Consider the following 23,880-nt stretch of genomic DNA (forward strand, 5'->3'; position numbering starts at 1 on the left):
AATCGTTGCACTGCAAAAAAAAATCTAGAAAATGTACTCATTTTTCGATAGCTCAAACAGCTATGCCCCCTTAAGCCCTACTTAAATATTTCAATTAAAAAAATGATAATCAGTTGAATGCATTTTGATCGAGTTAACAATCTTTTTCCTCAGTGCAGTATCGCTTATATTCAATTATTTGTACATATAGATAAGCAGCGTAGATAGTGGTGGATTATCTTACGCGAACGTCATTATTTTAGCGATATTAAAAATAGAATTGTTCAGATGAATTAAATATGCAGTACTCTATCTTAATCATATAAGGAAATTAATTAAAGCAACATTTATGAGGTCATGGAATTATCAAAATCACGATAAAACGCGATATAAATCGCGATATAAAACGAAAGTGCGAGAAGATTTTCTTCTTTCACGAACGAAACTCCGCGAGATACGACAATAAAATAATAATGCGAATTTGCGCAGGACAAATTGTGATAGTCATAATGTCTGGTAAAACACTTCTATTAACTTCGTGGGGCGATCATAGTGGTAGGGGCCCGACAGTTCGCAGACGATTTTGTGTCAGAGTAAAATAGAGTTCGACAAGTCGCGGATCTCGTCGGTTGCATTCACTAATAGTTTCAACTTTCGACAGTAAGTAAAAATCATCTCGAAGCATTCATTATATAATTCTGTCTATCAATCGCTATGTTTCGGTCAGCGAATAAAAAGCCTAATAGTTTCGTTGCATTTTCGACTTTATCGTAAACATTGTAGTGTCATTGAAATCAGCGTAATCATATCGACCGTGATAATAATATTAAGATAACGAAGTCGCAGATTTATCGAGTTTTTAGTCATTAATAATTTGATTAATACTACAAGTGATATTGTTTGTCATAATAAGTACTTCAATCCGTACATTATGTCAGTTCGCTTTTAGTATTTCGGTTGTTCAATTCTAATGTAATCATTGCTCACACAAAGACATTTATCGTCTATGCTGTTTTTATTTTTCTCAATTGTTTGTTTATATTTTTTTGTGAAAATGCGCGATCAAAGTATATACATTAAAGTGAGTTTTATAATACAAATTTACATTCCTGTTTATAATTTTTTATTTATCGTGTGTGTGTGTGTGTGTGTGTGTGTAAAGCTGAGATAATAACAGAATCTAAGGAGAATATAATGACAAATATAATAAAAAATATAATGACATATTTATTATTATAAAAATTGTAAATTACTGTAATAATTTTTTCTATTGTTTGTCAACAATTATACATTTATTTGTGACTCAAAATAATTGCAATACTATTTTGTAAAATATAATACGTATATAATATTATCGAAAATATAAATAAAATAAAAATAAAAATATCGCGCGTGATTTTCCTTATATGTTAATATGTTCTACAATTAAAAAAAATTTATAATTTTTGATATTATTTTTACGTATCACATATTTGTTTTGCATCGTGCTATATTTTGACGCGAGATTAATGCTGAATGTGCGACGTCATTCAATTTCTGCTTCCTCTGCATCTTTTTTTTCTTTATTATTTTTATTTGTGTTATTTTTGTCTCGTCATGATAATCATTTCTGTGGGAAGTCCGAAAAGAAATAAACGTGGGTTGCGTTTCTGCATATAAGAGTGATGTCTACTTTATAATGTCATGCTTTTGATATTGTTGACGTGAAGTGCAATATCGTTTAATTCCTATTTTCCATACTCTGTTCTTATTCTTAATTCTTTTGTCACAAAGACGGCTCTTGTGTAAGATAAAAGAAACGCAAAAGAATAAATGTATTTACACTTGCAATGAATCACAAAGTAAATACATACGACTCGGAACTTCCATGTTAGATCACATTGTGATTTTATCGCCGAGGGTAAAACGTTTAATTCCGAATGTAATCCTTCAATTTTTTTTATTTTTGTCTTACCTCTTTGTTGCAAAAATTCTTTGCGTGATAGAAAAACACGAAGAAACGTATTCGCGATCACAAATTTATGTAATCAATCAATGATTGTTGTTTTTTTATTTCAATGTCAGCAAGTATGTTACATGATTAAGAAAAAAAAAGAATTCTCGGTATCCTTTTCTTATACACTCGCGTGTGATGACTAACCAGTTTTTTTCTTCACGAAACCAGTTTAAGGATATCTTAAATTTATTATTAAATCTCGAGACAAATGTATTTGGTAGTACAATTCGTTTATAGTTTTTAAGTCATTTACATCAATGATTTTCAAGAGGTATTCTCTCGAAATAACTATGTATTTATGATCGATGAAAAAATACAATATGTCAGTAAAGAAAATAGCAGTGGAGCGATGCTATCTTTATTAACAGTTCCTTAAATTCTTCTTTATATTTTCATAAAATCAACATTTTAATATCTTCTTTTTTTTCGTCACAAATATGTGTTCAATTTATTTTGGCAATCATAGGAAATCTTCAAAGATTGCCAGTGATATTTCAAATCATCAAGCTTAAATTAAAATCGATACTTGTTTTCTAGTAAACAGTAGCTGAAAACAAAATGATATGCAAACCATGTCAGCGAAATCGAATGTTTGAAAATAGCTCAAACGGTGCCGTTAAAATATTGATTTGTATGATATCGACATGCGAAAAGATTTTCATTTCAGTAAACGACAATGTAGACAATAAAATGTTTTTACACGTGTCAGCTACTTTTTTAAACCTTGGGTTACAAAACGCATTTGTGTAATGTAATGTTCTAATTTTTTTTCTGTTATTTTTTAACAGAAAAGAACTTTCTGATATTTTTGTTAATTAAGTATTTAGAGACTAATGATATATCAAATATAATTATAAAAAATTGGAATTGAGAGAGAGAGAGAGAGAGAGAGAGAGAGATGTAATATTATATAATTTCGTAAATCTAGATTTCGCCATAAATATAAAAAAATTATTTCTATAACATATCCGATTCATTTTATTATTTATAACATCAAAGATTGAATTAATTCGAGATATTCACCGATATCAATTTTTGATGTAAATTGATTGTTTAACATCTCCGCTCGTCTGTAAAACTCGGGAATAAAAAAAAACCGATACAATATTGAGCAAACGCATTGAAATTTAGAATATTCGATATATTTCGCAAATACAAGTTCCACAAAAGAAAAACATCGCCTTTAATAGCAATTTTATATTCATTTAAAAGTTAAAAAAAAGATTACGCGGAATAAATTAAACATTTTCTGCGTTCCGTAGAATTATCATTTTTTCGCTGTCTCATTGCTTTAAGGTTTAGAGGTAGTAAATTATTAAGTACTTAATTGTTTAAATTAAATTAAAATAAATCAAAGTTACGCATCATAATTATGTAATGCGATAAATGAAATTAATGAAATTAATAAAAATAAATTAATGAAATAAAAATAAATTGCAAATTTCTAATATCAAAAGTTTCAAAACATTTCGATTAAAAATGTTTACGAGAGATATCGCTAAAATAAATAATAATAATGTATTTTAATCCTTTCTCAATTATTACAATAATTCAAACATTTTTAATTTATTGTTTCATAATAATTGGAACCAATAAAATTATACACAATAAAATTATGAGCAAGAAAAAGAAATCCAAAGATTGTGAAATTAATACGAAGTTTCTAAAAGAAAACTGTGAGATTTATCCTAATCAAAACTTTTCGCAATGCGCTTTAAACATCGGTTGCAATTATATTACGAAATCACGCAATTACATAGAGAGCAAATGAATCATGTGTACGAATGATGTTAAATAACACACATATCTCGATGTTCATATCTTTGAATAATAAATTATTTCCCAGTATTATGCGCGAAAATTTCGAGAACAAGTATAATCGACGAGAGACTTATCTAATCCTATTCTGCGATGAGATACAGTATGTGTCATGATTAATCGATCTTTGTTATTAACGAATACATAATGAGAGAATCTTTTTCTCTTCGTAATTCCATGCTCATTTTGCTATCGGCAAATTGACAATAATGTAGAATCTTGTTTCGCGCATCATGTTATTAGCTCGTCAATCATAATTTTATTTTATTGCCATTTGTATTGAGTTTAATCTTCATCGCGATATCCAAGGAAAAATCGCTATGTCACCGTGCTTCTGTTGCAAGTGCTTCTTGCACAACATGTTTCAATTATATCTGCCGTACAGTTTAAGCGAATTATTTGATGAGGAATTAAATGCGTTTCTTTTTAAAGGAAATAATTTATCTCTTAATCACTAATAATAAATATTTTGTTGTACAAGTAAGTATTGTATAAAATTATGAAAAGAATTAGTATGAATTATATAATATTATTATTCGAATATACAGTATATTTAAATATGCATTAACAACTTAATTAACTAATTTAATTTTCAATAAATCTTTTCATTATATTTAAGTAAAATTAAAATTTGTCCAATAAATTTCTTTTCTTTAAAATATCATCCGTGCATATCCTGATACATAATCTCTTTCTCTCTCTCTCTCTTTCCTGAGTATATATAATCTTTATATATTATCTAATAAGTCAAATCATAGAATTTTCAAAATCATAGAAAGTATTAACTAATAAATCAAACTTTCGTTTGATTTTAAAAAATGTAAATGAAAACCTTTAGGTATAACAAAATAAACTAGTTTACCCAAGAGATATAAACTTTTTCTGCAATCTCATTTTCTTTCTACGTGGTAAAAATTTCAGATAATGAGAACAAGCCGCGATTTCTCCGGTTTTAAATGCAACCGTAACTGGCCTGACCAAATTTGCTCGACTAGCTCTGCAGTTGCGAAACATTGTTAAATTCTGTTACACACTTGCTACTGTGTAAATAGTAAGTTAGTACAATTAATTTTACATTCGATAATGTAAATTTTAAATTAAATGTCAATATTTTATAATCCGTTTATTTATATTTATATGTATATGACCCGCTTGTTTATATTTGTTTGATCATAATGTAAATAATTTACATTACTCTTTCATTGATTCTCTTCTTATCTTTTATCAATCAATCAATATCTCTCTTTCTTTTTCCCTTTTTTTAGCATCAATGAATTGTTGCAGTTTTTTTCTCTACGCAAAATTATTAAATCGATTAAATTTATATCTCACGACAATAAGTCATCACTATTGTTCTTGTTTTTAATTAATGAGATCATGTTACGTATAAGTGCGTAATCATATAAGGCAATAAATCATCGCTAAAAATACTTTCTTATATAAGCCTTATAAAAAAAAAAACACAAAGTAAGTACATTCACTCAAAAAGTTATCGTACGAAAAGATATATTATTTAAATTTATATTTTATTAATTAAGTTTAATTTTTTCTACACAAACGTAATAATATTAGAAAATTTTAGAAACGATTTTAAAAACCAGAATTAATGAACATTATCATCATATACGCCGTATTGCACAACAACATTCTGTTATTACGGATCAAACAATTAAATCATTTATTTAATTGAATTTAATTGAACTAAGATTAATATCTTGGATGACAAACCGATTTTGGGAAAACGATTGATATCTAAAATAATTTATATCAAATGTCAAAAAATAGTTTAATCTTTAACTATTTTTTGAAAACAATACAGATCAATTAGATAAAAGATATTTATCAATAGTAGAAAATTTGAAAAAAATTTAAATCTTCGCAATGTTGTGTATATCTGTTTATTTTTCGATCGTATCTGATAATATCATGTTTGATTGTTCTATTTTTATAGGAAATATATAAGAATCGCATCGTACGAGACAATCTTGTGAAGAATTCATTGTGTGTACATCAGTACGATTGAATGACAATGCCAACGATGTAAGTTGCAATGCAAATGATGTAAGTTTATGTTGTCTCTGTATAAGGATGTATATAATATACGCTGGCATACATATTTTATGTGTGATAAGAATATAAATATAAATGCAATAAAAAAATTTCTAATGCAAAGCTTCGTACAAATTTAAATAAAAACTTTTTTCTCTCGACTTTTTAGTTTTAAGGAAAAAGTTATAAGTTTTAAAGAAAAAAATTCTAAAAAAAAATATATATTTATAATTATTTAGTTAATGTCCTATTATATCAAATACATAAAAATATAGATGAAAACAATTCTTTAAAATTTCAGCCCGACTGACAATGTTAAAATTTCATCTGATTTAATTTATTTCGTTCGCAGGGATACCAAAGATTCCGTCAACTTTACGATTAATGGAGTACCATACAAGGGTATTGTATCTCTTTCGGATATAATTTATATAAACAATATAATTATAAAAATGATAAGTTTCAATTCTACTAAATAGTAAAATAAATAATTATTGAAATTACAAAATTTAATTATAAAAGTTTAATTGTGACGGTGGAAATCATAGAACTTAATTATGAAAATTTAATTATAATAATAATAATGATTATAGTCAATTATGAAAATTTAATTGCAGCAATAGAACCATAACATTCTCTCATTTATGAAAGTTTAATTATTTAACAGCTGTCAAAGTACTGAAATTCGGAATATTAAAGTCGATACTTACATACATGTTTGTCGTTCCGGTATTATATATATTGTGATTTTTATTGTCAATTTTATAATTACAAAAATTTGCTTTCAGTCTCGGGAAACATACCGACAAACACGTCCCTCAATGTGTACATTCGCGATTATGCGAAACTCCGCGGCACAAAGGCCATGTGCCATGAGGGTGGTTGCGGTGCCTGCATCGTGGCTGCGGAAATTAAGGGGGAAACAATGGCTGTGAATTCTTGCCTCGTACCGATATTAATTTGCGACGGGTATACGTATAATTTAATCGAGGAACTTGTACTCAAATTTCACTCTTCGTAACAAAAACGAATTATACACATAATGAAAATTTAGCGCGCATGACATGTGCCACACGAAGTGTCATATCTTCAATATTGGTCTCCAATTTTTGACATAATAAAATTTTTTTTCCAATCTATTCACTTCATTAATATCCATTGCGATTAATTTATGTCTCCCGAATAATTTCGCAGATGGGCAATTTATACGATCGAGGGTATAGGAAACAGACGAGATGGCTATAACTCGATTCAGGTTGCGCTCGCTGGAAAAAATGGCACGCAATGCGGATATTGCTCTCCCGGCATGGTGATGAATCTTTACAGGTACGATAAAGAAATTAAAACAAAAAGATTCTTTCTATAAATTTAAATATCGCATTGAAATATTCTAGCATTGGCGTTATATCCATATTAATTTTAACGCGTCTTCATATCGTCATTTTCAGTCTCACGAAAAACAAAAAATTGACAATGCAACAGATCGAAAACTCGTTCGGCAGTAATATTTGTCGATGCACGGGTTATCGGCCTATTCTGGATGCGTTTAAAGGATTTGCCAGCGATGCGACTCCCACACTGAAGAAAGATATTAGCGATATCGAGGTAAATAGATAAATTTTTTTTTTAATTGCAAGAGCTTTGTTCTTTTCAGTTTCAGAATAATATTCATTTTAATTCCATTTAATCATTATGTACAATTTATACTTTTGTAATTATATTCTATTCTTTTATGATATAATCCTAATAAATTATTATAATTTTATTACGAGATAATATTTTTTATATATGGTTATGGTTTACGGATAATAAGTATAATAATATATGCATGTTTGTAGGAGCTCTACGAGGTCAAAATCTGCCCGAGGAACGGATTGCCATGCAAAAACACTTGCACCGATGAACATTCAAACAACGTAAAATTAGATATAAAGTTGGAAGATGGGGAATTCTATAAAGTTTACTCAATCGAGGATCTATTCGCGATATTTCAAGAGAAACCGCAGGCCACATACATATTAAATGGTGGCAATACAGCGCACGGTAAGAGATATTTTTTACATTTATACAAAGTTACTATTTAAGGGGGCATACCCGTTTGAAATCTCGAAAAGAGTAAATTTTTTAAATTTTTTGTAGCGCAACAACTTGATAAATTTGAAGTCAATCCGTCGAACGTAGTTCGAGTATTCATGCACACCGTGTATGAAAATATAAATCTATAAATATTAGAACAATATTAAGACTACATTCTGCAAAAGAATGGGATATTTTATGGGTTTCATTATTTTTAAATATACATTGTTTTTAAATATGCTTAATAATTTTCTTTCGATCATTTCAATAAATATTTCATAATACCGCCAATTAAATAAAGACCTAACATCTAAGAACTTAATTTTAGGTGTTTATCGCACGGGCAAAAAAGACCTTCACATCGATATAAACGACATCCCGGACCTGCGTCACATCAAAAAGACCAATCAAGATTTAACCTTGGGCGGGAATATATCCCTTACCGTGGCGATGGAGACTTTTCAAAAGTACTCGTCCGAAACAGGATTCAAGTATCTGCGTCATCTAGCCCATCACATCGACCTGATCGCTAGCGTGCCGATACGCAACACCGGCTCCATCGCTGGCAACCTGATGATAAAGCACATGCACAATGAATTTCCATCCGATTTGTTCCTGATGTTGGAAACCGCCGGTACTCAAATACATATCCTCGATGCACCCAGTCGCAAGACAAGCATGATGCTGCAGGACTTCCTCAAGACCAACATGAATCACAAGATCATCTACAGTGTAGTGCTGCCGGCGCTGTCCGATGAATATGAGTACAGATCTTATAAGATCATGCCAAGAGCGCAAAACGCTCATGCACATGTCAACGCTGGCTTCCTCTTCGCACTCGACGGCGGCGGCAAGGTAATCATATTTCGGCGTTTCTAAAAATTATTTTTTTATCCATTATCCTTTAAAGCGATGATTCTTTCGCATGAAGGTGCTGAAGAAGCCTAACATCATCTTCGGTGGCATCAACGAGCACTTCCTGCACGCGAAGAAGACCGAGGAGATGTTGATAGGTAAATCCATCTTCGATCAAAAAGTGCTAAAAGCCGCCTTGGACACGCTGCACAGCGAACTCAAACCTGACCACGTGCTGCCGGACTATTCGCCGGAATTCCGCAAGACCCTCGCTGAAGGATTATTTTACAAGTTTGTGCTGAGTATCAAACCAGAGAACGTGAATCCTAAGCTTCGCAGCGGCGGCACTATCTTGGAACGAGGACTTTCCTCAGGTAGAATGATCAGTAGATTTCGAAAGATATATTTTTTTTCTTCCTCACATTTTCGACAATTTATTTTGCTTCACTCTAAAATTTGCAAAGCTCGATTGAAAAGTATGACATTCATTTCATTTATCTTCATTTTATTAAATCTTTAAAACTCTAAATCGAGCTGTTAATGATAAAGCAATTTTTTATGATATTAAAAAATACAGAGAAATATAGAGCTACTGAATCAATCTCTTGAAGAAAAGTGCGACGCGCCACAATTTATCATTTTAATCGTACATTAAAAAAAAAACAGGTACACAGGATTACGATTCGGATAAGAATTTGTGGCCGGTGAATAAGCCGACGATAAAGCTGGAGGCGATCCAGCAGACATCGGGCGAGGCCCAGTATTGCAACGATCTCCCACCGTATCCTAGAGAAGTGTTCTGCGCTTTCGTCACTGTGGATATCGCTAACGGCAAGATCCAAAGCATAGACGCGAGCAAAGCGCTGGCCATGAAGGGTGTAGTAGCGTTCTTCAGCGCCAAGGACGTGCCCGGCAAGAATCTATTCGTCTCAGGCGTCAACAAGCTGATGATGTTGGACGGTGATGAGATTCTATTTGCCAAGGATGACATTCTCTACGCCGGCCAGCCGGTTGGCGTGATTGCTGCCGAGACGCACAATCTGGCAAACGAGGCCGCGAAATTGGTGGAGATCAAATACAGCGAGCCTTTGAAGAGGAAGCCAGTAATAACTGTCGAGGATGCGTTCGCAACGAAAGATGACAGTAGAATCATGCAGGGCACGAGCACTACGGCGCAGAAGAAAGGTAGAAATTGTTAGTTATACAAGATGTTCCTAAACATGTGCGAAAATATTCTGGAGGAGATCCCTTGGCTAATTTCTTGAAGAAAAGTTCATATACCCTAAAAGATAAAGATTAAAGATTTTAAGAATTTTAGATAAATTTTCAATATATTATTAGAAAATATAAATTATATAAATTAAAAAGTAAATTAATTGATAAATTATATAGTTGAAAAAAATTAATATAAAAATGTAGCAATTTCCACGGTTTTTCGTTATTTTACAGGAGATAATATTAAGCATGTGATAAAGGGCGTCTTACAATTAGGCAGCCAGTATCATTATACTATGGAGACTCAGTCTTGCGTATGCATTCCTACGGAGGATGGCATGGATGTCTATCCAGCTACGCAATGGATAGATAGCATTCAAGTAGCTATCGCAGATTGCCTTAATGTCAAGAACAATAGGTGAGTCTCATTAATCTCTCGACTATGAACAGACAGTTAACGTATTCCCCGTTCCCCCCAGTTCGCCGTCCTTCCATTAATCCCTATGATAACGGAAATTTTAATTAATGTGAGTAATGCTTCCGAACTTCTCGATCTCCTAATCTTCAAACTTGAACTATATAATATATTTATAATATAATCATGATAATTTTTTATACTAAAAATCTGGACAACCAAAATGAACATTTTTTCCTACTCTCTTGAAATTAATAAAAAAATATAATCAAGTGACTTGAATTTTTAATAGTATCAACGTCAGCGTTAAACGGATCGGTGGTGCATACGGGGCGAAAATTTCGCGCAACGGACAGATCGCGTGTGCCTGCGCGTTGGTATGTTACAAACTGAATCGGCCGGCACGATTCGTCATGACAATCGAGAGCAATATGCAATCGGTGGGCAAGAGAATCATGACGCGTAATGATTACGAGATCGGCGTCGACGACGAAGGAGTCATCCAGTATCTTGATTTGAAATTTTGGTGCAACACCGGTTGCAGCTTCAATGAACCCACTGCTTGGGTCGTAGCGCAGCATTTGACCAAGTATGTCGTAATTATGACAAATAACATAAGTAAAAGTATAGAGATTTCTGACAATAATCTTATTCTCAAATTTTAATTCTCTCATCTGTCTTTAAAACTCATTGTCAGTATATTTTTAAATTAAAAAAAAAATTATTCATGTATTTATTTTTTTTTAAATATTTTTTTCAATGAAAAGAAAAAGTTTAGAAAAAGAAAAAAAAATTATAAAAGTAAATTAAGTCTTTTATTGAATTTTAATCAAAGTTCATACACATGAAATCCAATGAAAAGAAAAAAGGAGATTAAATAATATTACCGTATATATATTTAAATAATATTAATATTAATTTAAATAAAAAAAATATGATAATTAAATGTAATAAATATTGTTTTAATATAAAAAAACTATATTTCTTTAAAAATTAGTAGTATGTTTGAAAAATATTGCTTGGATAAGGATCAGAATATTTTAATAAAATTTGATTAATCTAACACGTGTGCGTTCATAATCATCATTTGTTAACAGCTGTTATGCGACCGACACTTGGACAATAAACGGATACGAGGTGCGAACCGATATACCATCAAACACGTATTGTCGAGCACCAGGCTCCTTGGAAGGAGTAGCCATGAGCGAAAATTTAATGGAACACATCGCGAGAGTGACGAAAAAGGATCCTTTACAAGTCAGACTGTCAAATATGAACGAAGCAGACAAGGCTGCGCTAGAAGCAATGGTGCGCGAGCTGTCAAAGTCAGCTGATTACGAGATGCGAAAGCGAGCCGTCGAAATGTTCAACAACGAGAACCGTTGGAAGAAGAAGGGAATCGCTTTAGTGACGATGATGTATCCGTTCGGTTATTGGGGGCAATTTAACGCTATGGTGTCGATTTGCGCGCGCGATGGTACGGTCTGCGTGACACACGGCGGGATCGAATGCGGCCAAGGTATAAATACAAAGGTATGATATTGTAAAGAAAATGTGTCTCAAGTTCCTTTCTCGTTGGAGAGAAGCATCGAAAGTATATATAATTTATCAAATTTATTTATTAAATGACAAATATATAAATTAAAATTAATTAAAAGGAAAAAAGTTCGAAAAAATTGAGTATTTAATTTTCATAGAATTTAGCGAAGTTTTTATCAATTAAATGCAGTCTTTTTAATTTTTACTTCATTTCGTATTAACTGCCTAAAAGTACGTATTCTAATATATTATAAAAATTGTGTCAAGAATTAAAAAAATCTAATGATTCTTTTTTATATGTTAACTTATAATCCAATATATCATTTCTAGCCACCTCGCATTTTTTCTTTATATAAAAGTTTCTGGGTTGATACATTAATATAATCGCAATGCAAATGGTATACATATAAATATTTTAAATATATAGCGGGATATTTATTAGTCAATTATTTATAAAATTAATTTAGATTAGAAAAAATATTTTAACTTAATACTTTCTAGGAAGATTTTTTTTTATGTAGAAAATTTAATAATTTCTTTCTTAATTCCATGTAACAACTATCATAATTTAATTTAAAAATAATAAGGCGGTATAAAAAGGAAATTGAATCGCGAAATTTAAACATTCACAATTTAATTTGAAGAATTTTTATGGATTTTTTTAAGTTACTTCTTGCAGAATGTAAAAATTACTATCAATGATTAATTAATTATTTGCCTGTATGTGAGCACTTTTTCCTATTCATATAAAAATTCCATTTTGTTCTCTCTATTAGGTCGCCCAAGTGGCAGCTTACACCTTGGGGATCGATCTAAATTTTGTCAGCGTCAAAGCAAGCAATAACATAGTAACACCCAACAACTCGGTTACCGGAGGAAGTGTTAGCAGCGAAAGTTGCGCATATGTAAGAAATCATTTAATCCACATCATGTCATCTTCGACGCTTCGCGAAAGATAATACGATGTATCCTAATAATAATATTAAAATGATTAATAATGACCGGATCCGATGTGCGATTTCAGTCCACGATTCAGGCCTGCAAAGAACTTTTGAAGAGACTCGAGCCGATCAAGAAAGAATTGAAAAATCCGAATTGGAAAGAACTTGTTTTGACGGCATATTTAAAGGATGTTGATTTATGCGCACGACATATGTAAGCATCACACATCATTAAATGATATTTTTAATATAGTTTAGTGATAATATTGTACACAGATTGATATAAGCTTTTTCCGAAAACATCGTGTCGCGCAATTATCTCATCAATTATCCAACAGAAATTTAATCTTTTTTTCTTTGTAATAATTGATGAAGAATATAGTTTATAAATATTTCATTAGCGATATCTTTTTTCTTTGATTGAAACAACATAATCATTGGAATAATGTCCTCGATTTTGACGGAATCAAGTGATATTAAATTCCATATCTATAGAATGTAAAATGATATGTATGGCAATTCTCACTCATCACTCACTTCGTTTATTTATTATTCGTCGCACTTACCTTGATAGGTTCGCACCCACGCAGGATGACACAATTAAGCCTTACAAAATTTACGGTGTCACCATCGCCGAGGTCGAAATCGACCTGTTGACCGGCCAGCATATTGTCAATAGGGTGGACTTAATGGAGGATGCTGGTATGAGTTTAAGTCCGGAGATCGACGTCGGTCAGGTGGAGGGTGCTTTCGTGATGGGAATGGGATACTGGACTTCCGAGGATCTGGTGTACGATCCTAAAACAGGAGCATTGACAAATTATAGAACTTGGGTACGTAATCTTTATTGAAAGTTTCGGTAACGCATCTAATATCTCCAAAACGCGATCCTCCCGCAATTCATTGAGTCTTAAAGAAGAGAGATTCAATTATCACGAGTATTCTATTTTTTTATAGAATTATAAACCGCCGGGAGCAAAGGATATTCCCGTTGATTTCCGCGTATCTCTCCTTAAAAACTCGAGCAACGTACTTGGTGTCCTCCGTTCAAAGGGTAAGATCAGAAATCAAATCATTAATCCTTTCGAATTTGCATTTGTATTTATTATTAAAAAGAGAAGATCTGATTTCTCTTTTTATATACTGGTTGCACATAATTTTAGAGTTTTTGAATAATCTCTATACAGAAACTATTAGAATAAAAAAAAAAAAAATAAAAAAAAAAAATGCATTTTAAAAATTTAATACAACAGTTAAACAGAATTGCAAAACTTAAAAAGTTAACTATTTTGTCTCGAGCATTCTTTGCGATAAAAATGAAAAAAAACGCAGACCTAAAAGGATTAAAGATTGTCAATTAATCATGAATATCCCTTTATAGCGACCGGTGAACCACCGCTCGCCATGGCTTGTGTAATTCCAATTGCAATTCGCAATGCATTGAACTCTGCCAGGGCGGATGCCGGAAACACGGATGACTGGTATCAATTGGGTAAGTTTTAAGCAAGAGAATATAAACGGTATACTCGTATACTTGATAATGTACAGGGTGAATCGCCTACTTTGTGACCTGAATACAACATGTACAATCTTTGCAGATTATTTAATCTCGCGATTGTATTTCTTCGAATAGCATTATTATATTAATAAAATAATTTTTTCTTAATTGTGCTTTTCACATTCTGATATTTTTTTCTTCTCTTCTTTAAGATCCTAATTTGATATTAATAAATTTTTCAATATATCAAAATAAAAATAATAATTTAGAAGAAATAATTGATACATTTCTCCAATTTAATTAATTTCACTTTATTATTTCTCCCAAACTATTATATGCAAAGATTACGTTAACTTGAATATTATTCACGATATGTGCATCACTCATAGTCACGAATAATATAACAGTTTTCATTTGCAACGAAAAATAAAAAAAAAATTATTCTAGAATTATCATAGAATTAAGAGTGCGTGTGATTCAGCCTGTATATAAAGTCTTATAATTATTATATTGATATATATTCGATTATTTTTATCGTAATTTTGCAGATGCACCATACACCAACGAACGTATACTTTTAAACAGTTTAACTAGCAAGGACAATATGGTGTTAAGTGAAAGTTGACTCGTTCGTGCGGGAGAATAAAACGGTGCTTAAAATAAATCCTATAATTATTGTCGTTCTTTTCTTTAATCGCTCTCTTTCTCTAATCAGAATAAATTTAGACGCTTCTGTACGACTAAGACAATTCGTTTTAACATCCGTGTTTCGCCGATACAAGAGGTTTCAGGGTAATAGCGGCGCAATAATATGTATATATTTAGATTAGTTAACAGGCTTTTAACATAACTAAGGCACACAATTTCTGTTTTATGGTAAATAATTTCAATAAATACTCTCTATTACGCCATTGATGTGCTACATTGTAAATATTACAACAGATTTGCGATGTATAATTTGTAATTAATGATCATACAATATAAAGTATATGTCGGAGAGAGAAATAATAATCGTAAATATATAAATAATAATTCAATATAAGTATATATATATATATATATATATATATATATATATATATCTCAAGAGAATCTAGCAACGATTATTATCGTATATATGTATATACGCGGACATCAAACGATAAACACGTTGACATCATTTGCATTATTTGCACTTGAGGGTGGATGAGAAAAAGGGCTGAGGAATAAAAAAACGGAACGAAACGAGATTATGGCATATCGGAGGTTTGATTCGCAAAATCATTTAATTAACGTATAATGTGCATCGCCGCAAAATGGAGAAAAACATGGAATGTGTTCCTTCCACGGCATCACTCACGCCATTCTCAAGACCGCTATTCATGTGTCGCGAGGGGGAGAAACATGCCAAACTTAACTCAGAGCGCGCAGCCTTAATAATTAAAAATTCTTAACGCGCGCGTAACAAATATACCATTAAGCATAAATAGCGAAAGTTGAAAAGACCGAATGTAATCTTGAAGAAATAAAATTTCGATGCTGCAGCGTGTGTCTTATTTATATATTCCTCTAAATACATAGGATAAGAATAAAATTTTCGCGATGATTATACAACATCGAGATTCAGATTCTCCGAGATTAGATCGATTTTTTACTCCCCGATAAATAGTACCGCGATGCACAAACATGTATCTGTCATTTTTAACATCCGTTCTCTCTCATTCTCGTCCCTAATAACGCTGGTCGCAAACAAACGGAAGTAAAGATTTCTTCAGCTCTGAACACCAAACGCTCGGAGAAACAACGCCGCCTTTATCTTCTTATATATCTTTCTAATCTGATAATCGTCGCAAGCTACCTTAAACGCCGTGTACACTATAGAAAGTAGAGCGGTCCCTTTCGTTATTGTTTGAATGGAGGATAGTGATATATTTCGCGCTTGTTTTTGACAGCCGCCAAGCACGAGAAAGTAGCCGGCCGTGACGACTGCAGTCGTGCGACTCGGACGAGACCGATGCTACACACAATGAGTTTCCGCATGAATTTCTGCAGAAGCTTCCATTTTTTCCACTTATTCATGCAATTGTGGTGTAATGAAAAAATCGATATTGCGACGATTACGCGCATGCTTTAAAAATAATAGCTATAATAAGTAACGCAATCATATTGATTGCGTTTTTGTATGAACGTTGGATTTTTACCAGAACCATAGAATATAAGTTTTCCAAATTTACAATAAAGATAAATTTATAACTAGTTGTAAATTTTTCATTTTCTTCGCGCAAATATATTTTCTTTAAATATCTTGGTAATTATAGAACCTAATTCTAAAATTATTTAAAATTAATTGAAAGCTAAAAGAAATATTATTATTATATTTATATACTTTATATTTCTTTCTTTGTAGCTTGATTCGAAAAGACGTCTCGTGATTTTGAGACATTCCGTATGAAACATATACATGTAATTTAATTAAAAATATATAAAATAAAATGAGAATTTTTTATATAAGATTTATATGCTATTAATTGCTAATTCATGCTAATTAAACTATTCATTTGATTTATTTTAGTCCCGTCCAAATCGCGACTCTAGTCACCACTCGATTATACTTTTTGCATGTCGCACACACACGACCATATATATTTATACATACATACATACATATATATATATATATATATATATATATATATATATATATATATGTATATATATATATCATCTTCTTTGCACATTATCTACGGATCTCTATGCATATTCTTTCATTTTTTTTTTCGTCTATTATTACAGCAAACACTATGCTGATTTATATGTGTGTGTGTATATCTTAATGTAAATATATGCCGCGAAAGATATTGTGATATTACGATTTTTGTGGTTTTCTCTCTTCCTCTTCATCTTTTCCTCGACATTTGTACAACGAGAAGGCATTATCGTCATTACGCGCTCACTCACATACGATACAGATATCGCTCTGCCCTGTTATTGAAACCGATTTAACGATGACACTCGGCGGGTCATCGTACAAACACTGCTATTAATAATCAGCATCACGAATCAACGATAGTAGTACATCACGCAGTACGCACATATACATACATACACGCATACATCGCGTAATATCATTATTACAATCACAAGATAAATGATTTTGATGACGAACTTGTCTCAATTTTACCAAACGCATCGTATAATATGAATCGACTGGACAACAGTTAGTCCCTCTACTTACAGTTACTCACAAAATTGCAATCGAATGTTCAAAAAAAATCTATACATTTTTTCTTTTTTTTTTTAGTATGATAAAAAGAAGAAAAAGAAGAAGAATAAGCAGAGATGTATTGGAATAAATTTTATAACTTATATCTTACATTATAGAGCAAAAAGATATTTTGAATTTTATAAAATATAATATGACTCTTTCTCTCTCTCTTTTTCTTTCTTCTCTCTTTCTCCTTAAATAATTTTTGAGACATTTGATTAATATCACGATATATCGTGTATGAGCGTGTACGTCTGGTGTTTGTACGTCTGTGCTTGTCTCGAAATAATTCTCGCATTCTGAATTTAAATTATTCACTATCGTCTTATAATTCAGAATTTTTCTTTTTTCTTCTCTCTCTCTCTCTCTCTCTCTCTCTCTCTCTATATATATATATATATATATATATATATATATATATATATATATATATACTACAATGATACATATACAAGCATAGATGAGATTACGTTAAAACTAAATAACAGTAAATTTCTCCCTGTGGAAACTTCGAGTTCTTTTTTTCTTTCGTTTTTTCGGGGCAAACATGAGAAGCATGAGCCGTCCTTGGAGCAACAAGAAGACATCTCTATTAGATCGCGATGAAAATATGTTGGAAATACAATACACAGGGATTTTTCATTTTTTCCTCTCCCTCTTTCTCGTTTCCGGAATGAATAAAATTTTTATTAGCTCGTCGGACCGATCGGCTGTCTTAATCTCGATAAATATATAAGATCCATTCTATAAATACTAACAATATACAGTGTATGTATTCTTACGCGGCCGAAAGGTTTTACATTAATTATGCGAGCCGATAAGAAGTTGCGACAAGAATATCTTACTAGTTTACAGCGAGAGAGATAGAATATAGTTGGATTATCTCGTTTTACATCTTTCTATAATACGATAATCATATATACGTAATATTGTCCTGTTACGCTCGGCGGCACCGGTAGCTTTAGACACGAATATGTCGGTTTTCATCGAGAAAAAATAAAGAAAAAAATGATTGGAAGCGATATTATACAACAAGGAGAAGACATTTTTTTTTTCAAGAGGAGATTAATTATTTTAATAGAAGACTAATTTTATTAAAAAAAAGATTTTTCTTTTTTTATATATTTTAAACGACACAAAATTTGTCCTTGCTTATCCGATAAATAATTTAATAATATAACAATATTAACATAATAATATTATTATATAAATATATATATATTTATAATATATATTATATAAATATATATATTTATAATATATATATATAATTATATAAATATATATTACATAATATTAATTATATTAATGTATATTACATGATATTTAATGATATTAATTTCCACCAACTCGAGCATTCTAAAGCTACCGGGGCTATCTTTGAAGAACTCGCGTGATCTTTCGAAGCTACCGATTTACAGATTAACTAACTAACTGTCCTAGCAGCGATAATTTAATGTTACGTGCGCTCTCAGAAAAAGAAGGATCTTATACGTTTATATTATATTCTATAAAAGATACGCTCGCGAAAAGAGTGAGAGCGCAGTCAGAACCTAATGCGGACGAACGGAAATGTACATCGACGAATGAAGGGAAGCGATTCGTTGATACTAAGCCCGAAGATATATCTGGCCGCTTCCTCCGCCTCGCATCTGCATCCGCCCGAAATGATGTTTCATTAAATTTTTTCTCATCGCACAAAAAAAATCGGTTTTGTAGATATACATAATATATATCGTTCCCTTCGAGACAACACGGAAAAATTTTTTTCATCTATATCTGTGTATATATGTACATCTATATTTATGCTTATCAAGTATATATGTACGCGCAGCAAAAATAAAAATATCGAGATGAGAAGAATGAGAAAGATTCACACATTCAATAATGTGTTACCTTTAAAAAGAACAATGATAGAAAAGATTCGCGGCGAAAAATTCAATACCTACAACGCGCCAGCCAAAGTCTCTCTCGATAATTGACCGATTCCGCTAATGTCGGTTAACATTATTTGTAACATTAATTGTAATCTGAATTGTTCATTACTATTTGTATTAATAGAATATTGTGATCTAGAAACAAAATGGGGAAGATTAGTCAATCTAGAATTAATCGACATTGGAAGAATCAGTCTTGTGTTAGTCCTCAATGCAGAATTAATGATAAATGAATAAGAAAATACGAAAAAAAGATATTAGAGGAGATTCTAGAAATGAGGGCAAATATTTGCGACCGATAATGCATTATCATAAAGTATTATCCTGTAATATACGTATGTGTATGTGTGTGTGTGAGAGAGAGGCCTTAACGAAAATCGAACAGACTTTCATCGACTAGTAATGCGTATGTTGCGTAAATATCGTCAAATTTTTGTCTAATTCGTTCCTGTTTTAGTCACGATCCATTTGTTCATTCGAGCGAGAAAAATCGCAGATAAATAATCGATCGATTATACGTAAATACAATATACATGCTACATTGATAGATTTTTCATTTCCTCAGTTACGACGACATTTATATAATTTGACGAGAATCGTGAGTGTGTGCCGACAAAATCCCAAAACGAAACAACCGCAATAGGATATTGACTGCATAATAGTACCACGTACATCCACGTTGTTGTATTTCGTGATTATTTTGTATGAGCGTAACCTTAATTCGTTTTAACATACTTCATTTAATTATCTAATTAAGATATTCTCGAACAGTACACGGATAAAGAACATTTAATGAGTCCACCTATTCGTTTCATATATATGTATATGAGTGTGTATATATATATATACATATACATATATAATAATTATCGTATATCTTTTATCGTATTTAATATTTAATACTTTTCTCGACAGAAAAAGAATATGCCTCAAAACTCTATCTCTCTCTTCTTCGCACCGTCCCGAAACAACATATCCATACATTCACAAAATTCTGTGATATTATATTATATTATATTATATTACAACGAGGATATATGTGCCTGATGTGCGAATCTCTATTTCGATTTTTCCTGCTTTGCGCTTTTTTTATCGGTTTAAACATTAACATTGGTATACGTGCAATCGTCAGCTACGTGTGTATATAATTTAACGCGATATTACGTTTAGAACCATGACGAACCACCGGGAGTGCTCTTTATCGATTTATTTATCTATCATGCGCTCTTGTCAATTTACGCACCATCATTTACACACAATCTCCCCTCTCCTTTTTCAAACGTAAAAATTAATCTTTACCTAAATATCGCTATGTAATTACGGAAATTCTTCATCGAACTTAGAAAATGCATCTTCGATAATAGGCTTGCTTGACGTATCAATGAAGAAAAACTGCGCTTCTCGTTGCACTTACTAATACGAGCGCAATACTATCACAGTTCATCCTCATCAGGAAGATATTCACCGCACACGCGCACGTTCGTGTCATTCTAAACGCAACTCGCGTCCGGAACAACTAATTCATCTAAGCTACATAATTTATGCCCTGCTACGGATTTACAAGGCGAAAAAAACGCCTCTACGTGTTTTATATGTGTCCCACAAACATTGGTTGAAGTTAAGAAATTCAGATTCGATCGCTCTTTGTTGACTCCTCCAGAAGAGAGATAGATATTCGTTTAAACGACATATTTTTAACCACAACCAATGCTTACGGAAAACCATACATTATATTGGAGTAATGCGTGCTGCATGTTGCTCGGTGAGCATATTACAGGAAGTATGATACAATTTGCCGATCATATTTCACAGTGAAACGATTCAAGACAATCAATGATTCAAGATCGTGATCGGGTCAAGCTTAACGGAAATAAGCGAGACACATTATCCTTGTTTCTTTTCTCTTTCTAGGCATATTACATGATATTTACAAAACTCCGCTCCGTCTTCTTAATTCCATTTGAAATCCTGGAACAATTATTGGTAGTTTGCTTTAATACATAGACGCGATACCGCGTCTATAATTATGACACAACGTCCACATATCTATTTTTCCTTTTATATACAAAGACAGCTATTTACATGACTATCGAGATAGCGTTAATTTTTGAGTGATATCAGTAGCATCAGATTGATAATAAGAGTTGCATAAGAGATGAAGAAAAGATGAACGCGTGCATTATTAGTAATACAGAACAGCCAGATCTCGTTCATTGTAAAATTCATTTCAGACTTGTAATTCACGATAAAGATCAATGTAAAAAAGAATTGCAGAGTCAAGATTATATCACGTATATAATCTTGACTCTGCAAATTTTTTTTACATTGATTTTATCATGAGCAAAAAATGCATAAAATTTTTGATATAATAAATGATATAATTATGATATTTAAAGAACAATTTAATTATTATAATTATGATAATTATATTTACGATTCGCTGAATAAATAAAATTATAGATGAAATTTTGTTTCACGTTATAGAACATCCAAAAACCAAATAAAAGTTAACAATTTAGAAATGCTGGCATTAAATGTTACATGATACTCATTACTGATTACAAATACAGACGTAAGTCACAAAGAGATTACTGTACATTATTAGCTTGGCTTCATAACGACACCCACTCAAATCATTCGAAAAGAAATATGAACATCACTTATATATATATATATATATATATATATATATATATATATATATGTATATACAAAATTAAAGATCCAATGCCTAAAATAGAGAGTATCTAATAAAATCTGCTCCCTGAAATAAAGTTCAACCCCGATGCACGGATTTCGGGAACTAAAAAAGACGAACTTTAGTCGTCACAGATTCCTATCATGGATCGTTTCATTATATGCTACAAGATCCTTGGCGATAACGAATGAAGCAGAAATGGTAAATGAGAATAGGTACCTAATCCCTTCACAGAGCACCAAAGGGATCGAGTTGAACTGCATTGCCTTGTGGCTGAGCGGGTGCAACAACGGCTTGAGGCTGAGATTGCGGCTGTTGTTGCTGCTGCAGATTAGGACCAGTCATCATGGGATTTGCGCCGGGCATAGCCATCATCGGCGCAGCTCCTCCCGCAACCATCATACCGCCGCCGCCGGCGGAAGCACCTGGGATAGTACACATCATCGGCCTCATACCCTGCATACCCTGCATGCCCTGCATACCCTGCATGCCCATCGGCATACCTTGCATACCCTACAGACACCAGAGAGCGAGAGAAATAAGACGTATGTACAAAAGGAAGCAATGTGCCTGCAAAGTTAAATGTTTTTCTTAATAAAAAAATATCTTGTCAAAATATAACTAATTAATCGATATTATAATCAGACTAGAGTTGGATGATAACAATTTAGATGCTGACTGGAAAAAAAAATATTTAAACTTTATTTTATCTTATAAAGTATTCTGGAAGCGATTTTAATTGCACTAACATTGGACAGAATATTGCATACGTCGTCAAATGAAAAAGAGAATATTGAATAAGATAAAATATAAGTATTCTATACACTAAATACATTTTTTCCAAACAGATCACTCTCCCTTGAGATTTTTTTTCGGTTTACATTTGCAAGAGGAATCTCTAGAAAAATACAATGTAGCTTAATCTAATCTATTCTGATACTATGTATATATATGTTACCTACATGTAAGTAACAAACGTTTATCATCAACTTGTCTACATTGTCTACATTAAGGATCATAATGTCAAGCAAATTACAGCCAACGTATGCAAATAAACAAATCTCAAACCAATCTGCAAAAATATAAATCACTGCGATAAACTATCTACTACATTCTCGAGAAACGCGTGCACCAAGGATTACATATCTTTGCACAAGCATACAATGCGAGGAAACGCAATGAAGTGTTTGAGTGTCGAGTTGGAACGTTATCTTCCGACGACTTTGTCGCTTCAATAGAAAGTAGAGAGTACAATGATAGATGTATAATACAAATGACAATTATTGACGAAAGTTAGTGACAATTTGTGTTATCACACATTATTCTTGTACACATATTCTTGTACAGTTTTATGATCTAGTGTGGTGAATTATGATGACGAATTTGATGCTTTATCATGTTAAACAAGACTCGTTCGTCGAAACAAAGACGCTCGTGATCTCGTGGGACTTACCATCATCGCAGGTTGCGAAGGGAAGCCCATAGTGGTGGTAGTTGTAGGTAGAAGTTGCGTCATTCCTTGGCCCTGTAACACAGCCGGTAACATGCCATATGCCGGTGTGCATGCATCACACTCACCTAAAGGGTGCTAACTGACGAGAAAATTACTTCGTTATGGTA

At 32.0% G+C, this 23,880-nt stretch overlaps 2 protein-coding genes across 19 annotated transcripts in view; one reads left to right on the forward strand and one right to left on the reverse strand.

The window, feature by feature from the left end:
* The window catches only part of LOC126853434 (xanthine dehydrogenase/oxidase-like), an 86,348-nt gene extending 70,443 nt beyond the window's left edge, over nucleotides 1-15,905 (forward strand). Inside the window, exons 1-20 of one of the 3 annotated variants that reach the window (XM_050599183.1) lie at nucleotides 550-639; nucleotides 4,715-4,844; nucleotides 5,745-5,833; nucleotides 6,195-6,244; nucleotides 6,631-6,811; nucleotides 7,037-7,168; nucleotides 7,291-7,447; nucleotides 7,681-7,885; nucleotides 8,247-8,773; nucleotides 8,850-9,147; nucleotides 9,440-9,958; nucleotides 10,223-10,406; nucleotides 10,696-10,992; nucleotides 11,501-11,936; nucleotides 12,719-12,847; nucleotides 12,967-13,097; nucleotides 13,458-13,716; nucleotides 13,841-13,937; nucleotides 14,265-14,375; nucleotides 14,930-15,905. In XM_050599183.1, coding sequence (XP_050455140.1) covers nucleotides 5,817-5,833; nucleotides 6,195-6,244; nucleotides 6,631-6,811; nucleotides 7,037-7,168; nucleotides 7,291-7,447; nucleotides 7,681-7,885; nucleotides 8,247-8,773; nucleotides 8,850-9,147; nucleotides 9,440-9,958; nucleotides 10,223-10,406; nucleotides 10,696-10,992; nucleotides 11,501-11,936; nucleotides 12,719-12,847; nucleotides 12,967-13,097; nucleotides 13,458-13,716; nucleotides 13,841-13,937; nucleotides 14,265-14,375; nucleotides 14,930-15,006 — 3,807 coding nt within the window. In that variant the 5' untranslated portion in view covers nucleotides 550-639; nucleotides 4,715-4,844; nucleotides 5,745-5,816 and the 3' untranslated portion in view covers nucleotides 15,007-15,905. Of the gene's footprint in view, nucleotides 1-495; nucleotides 640-4,714; nucleotides 4,845-5,744; nucleotides 5,834-6,194; nucleotides 6,245-6,630; nucleotides 6,812-7,036; nucleotides 7,169-7,290; nucleotides 7,448-7,680; nucleotides 7,886-8,246; nucleotides 8,774-8,849; nucleotides 9,148-9,439; nucleotides 9,959-10,222; nucleotides 10,407-10,695; nucleotides 10,993-11,500; nucleotides 11,937-12,718; nucleotides 12,848-12,966; nucleotides 13,098-13,457; nucleotides 13,717-13,840; nucleotides 13,938-14,264; nucleotides 14,376-14,929 lie in introns of those variants that run through there. The other 2 variants (XM_050599182.1, XM_050599184.1) reach the window with 2 other exon arrangements.
* LOC126853442 (phosphatidylinositol-binding clathrin assembly protein LAP) overlaps nucleotides 15,621-23,880 on the reverse strand; it is a 31,786-nt gene continuing 23,526 nt past the window's right edge. For 10 of the 16 annotated variants that reach the window (XM_050599210.1, XM_050599207.1, XM_050599206.1 and 7 more), the window contains 3 exons: nucleotides 23,714-23,848; nucleotides 22,480-22,773; nucleotides 15,621-21,530 (listed from right to left, as the gene is read on the reverse strand). In XM_050599210.1, the coding sequence (XP_050455167.1) occupies nucleotides 22,489-22,773; nucleotides 23,714-23,848 (420 nt within the window). In that variant the 3' untranslated portion in view covers nucleotides 15,621-21,530; nucleotides 22,480-22,488. Of the gene's footprint in view, nucleotides 21,531-22,479; nucleotides 22,774-23,713; nucleotides 23,853-23,880 lie in introns of those variants that run through there. The other 6 variants (XM_050599211.1, XM_050599213.1, XM_050599214.1 and 3 more) reach the window with 5 other exon arrangements.

Source organism: Cataglyphis hispanica, chromosome 12, assembly GCF_021464435.1.
Source record: "Cataglyphis hispanica isolate Lineage 1 chromosome 12, ULB_Chis1_1.0, whole genome shotgun sequence".
In the NCBI taxonomy this organism is placed as follows: domain Eukaryota; kingdom Metazoa; phylum Arthropoda; class Insecta; order Hymenoptera; family Formicidae; genus Cataglyphis; species Cataglyphis hispanica.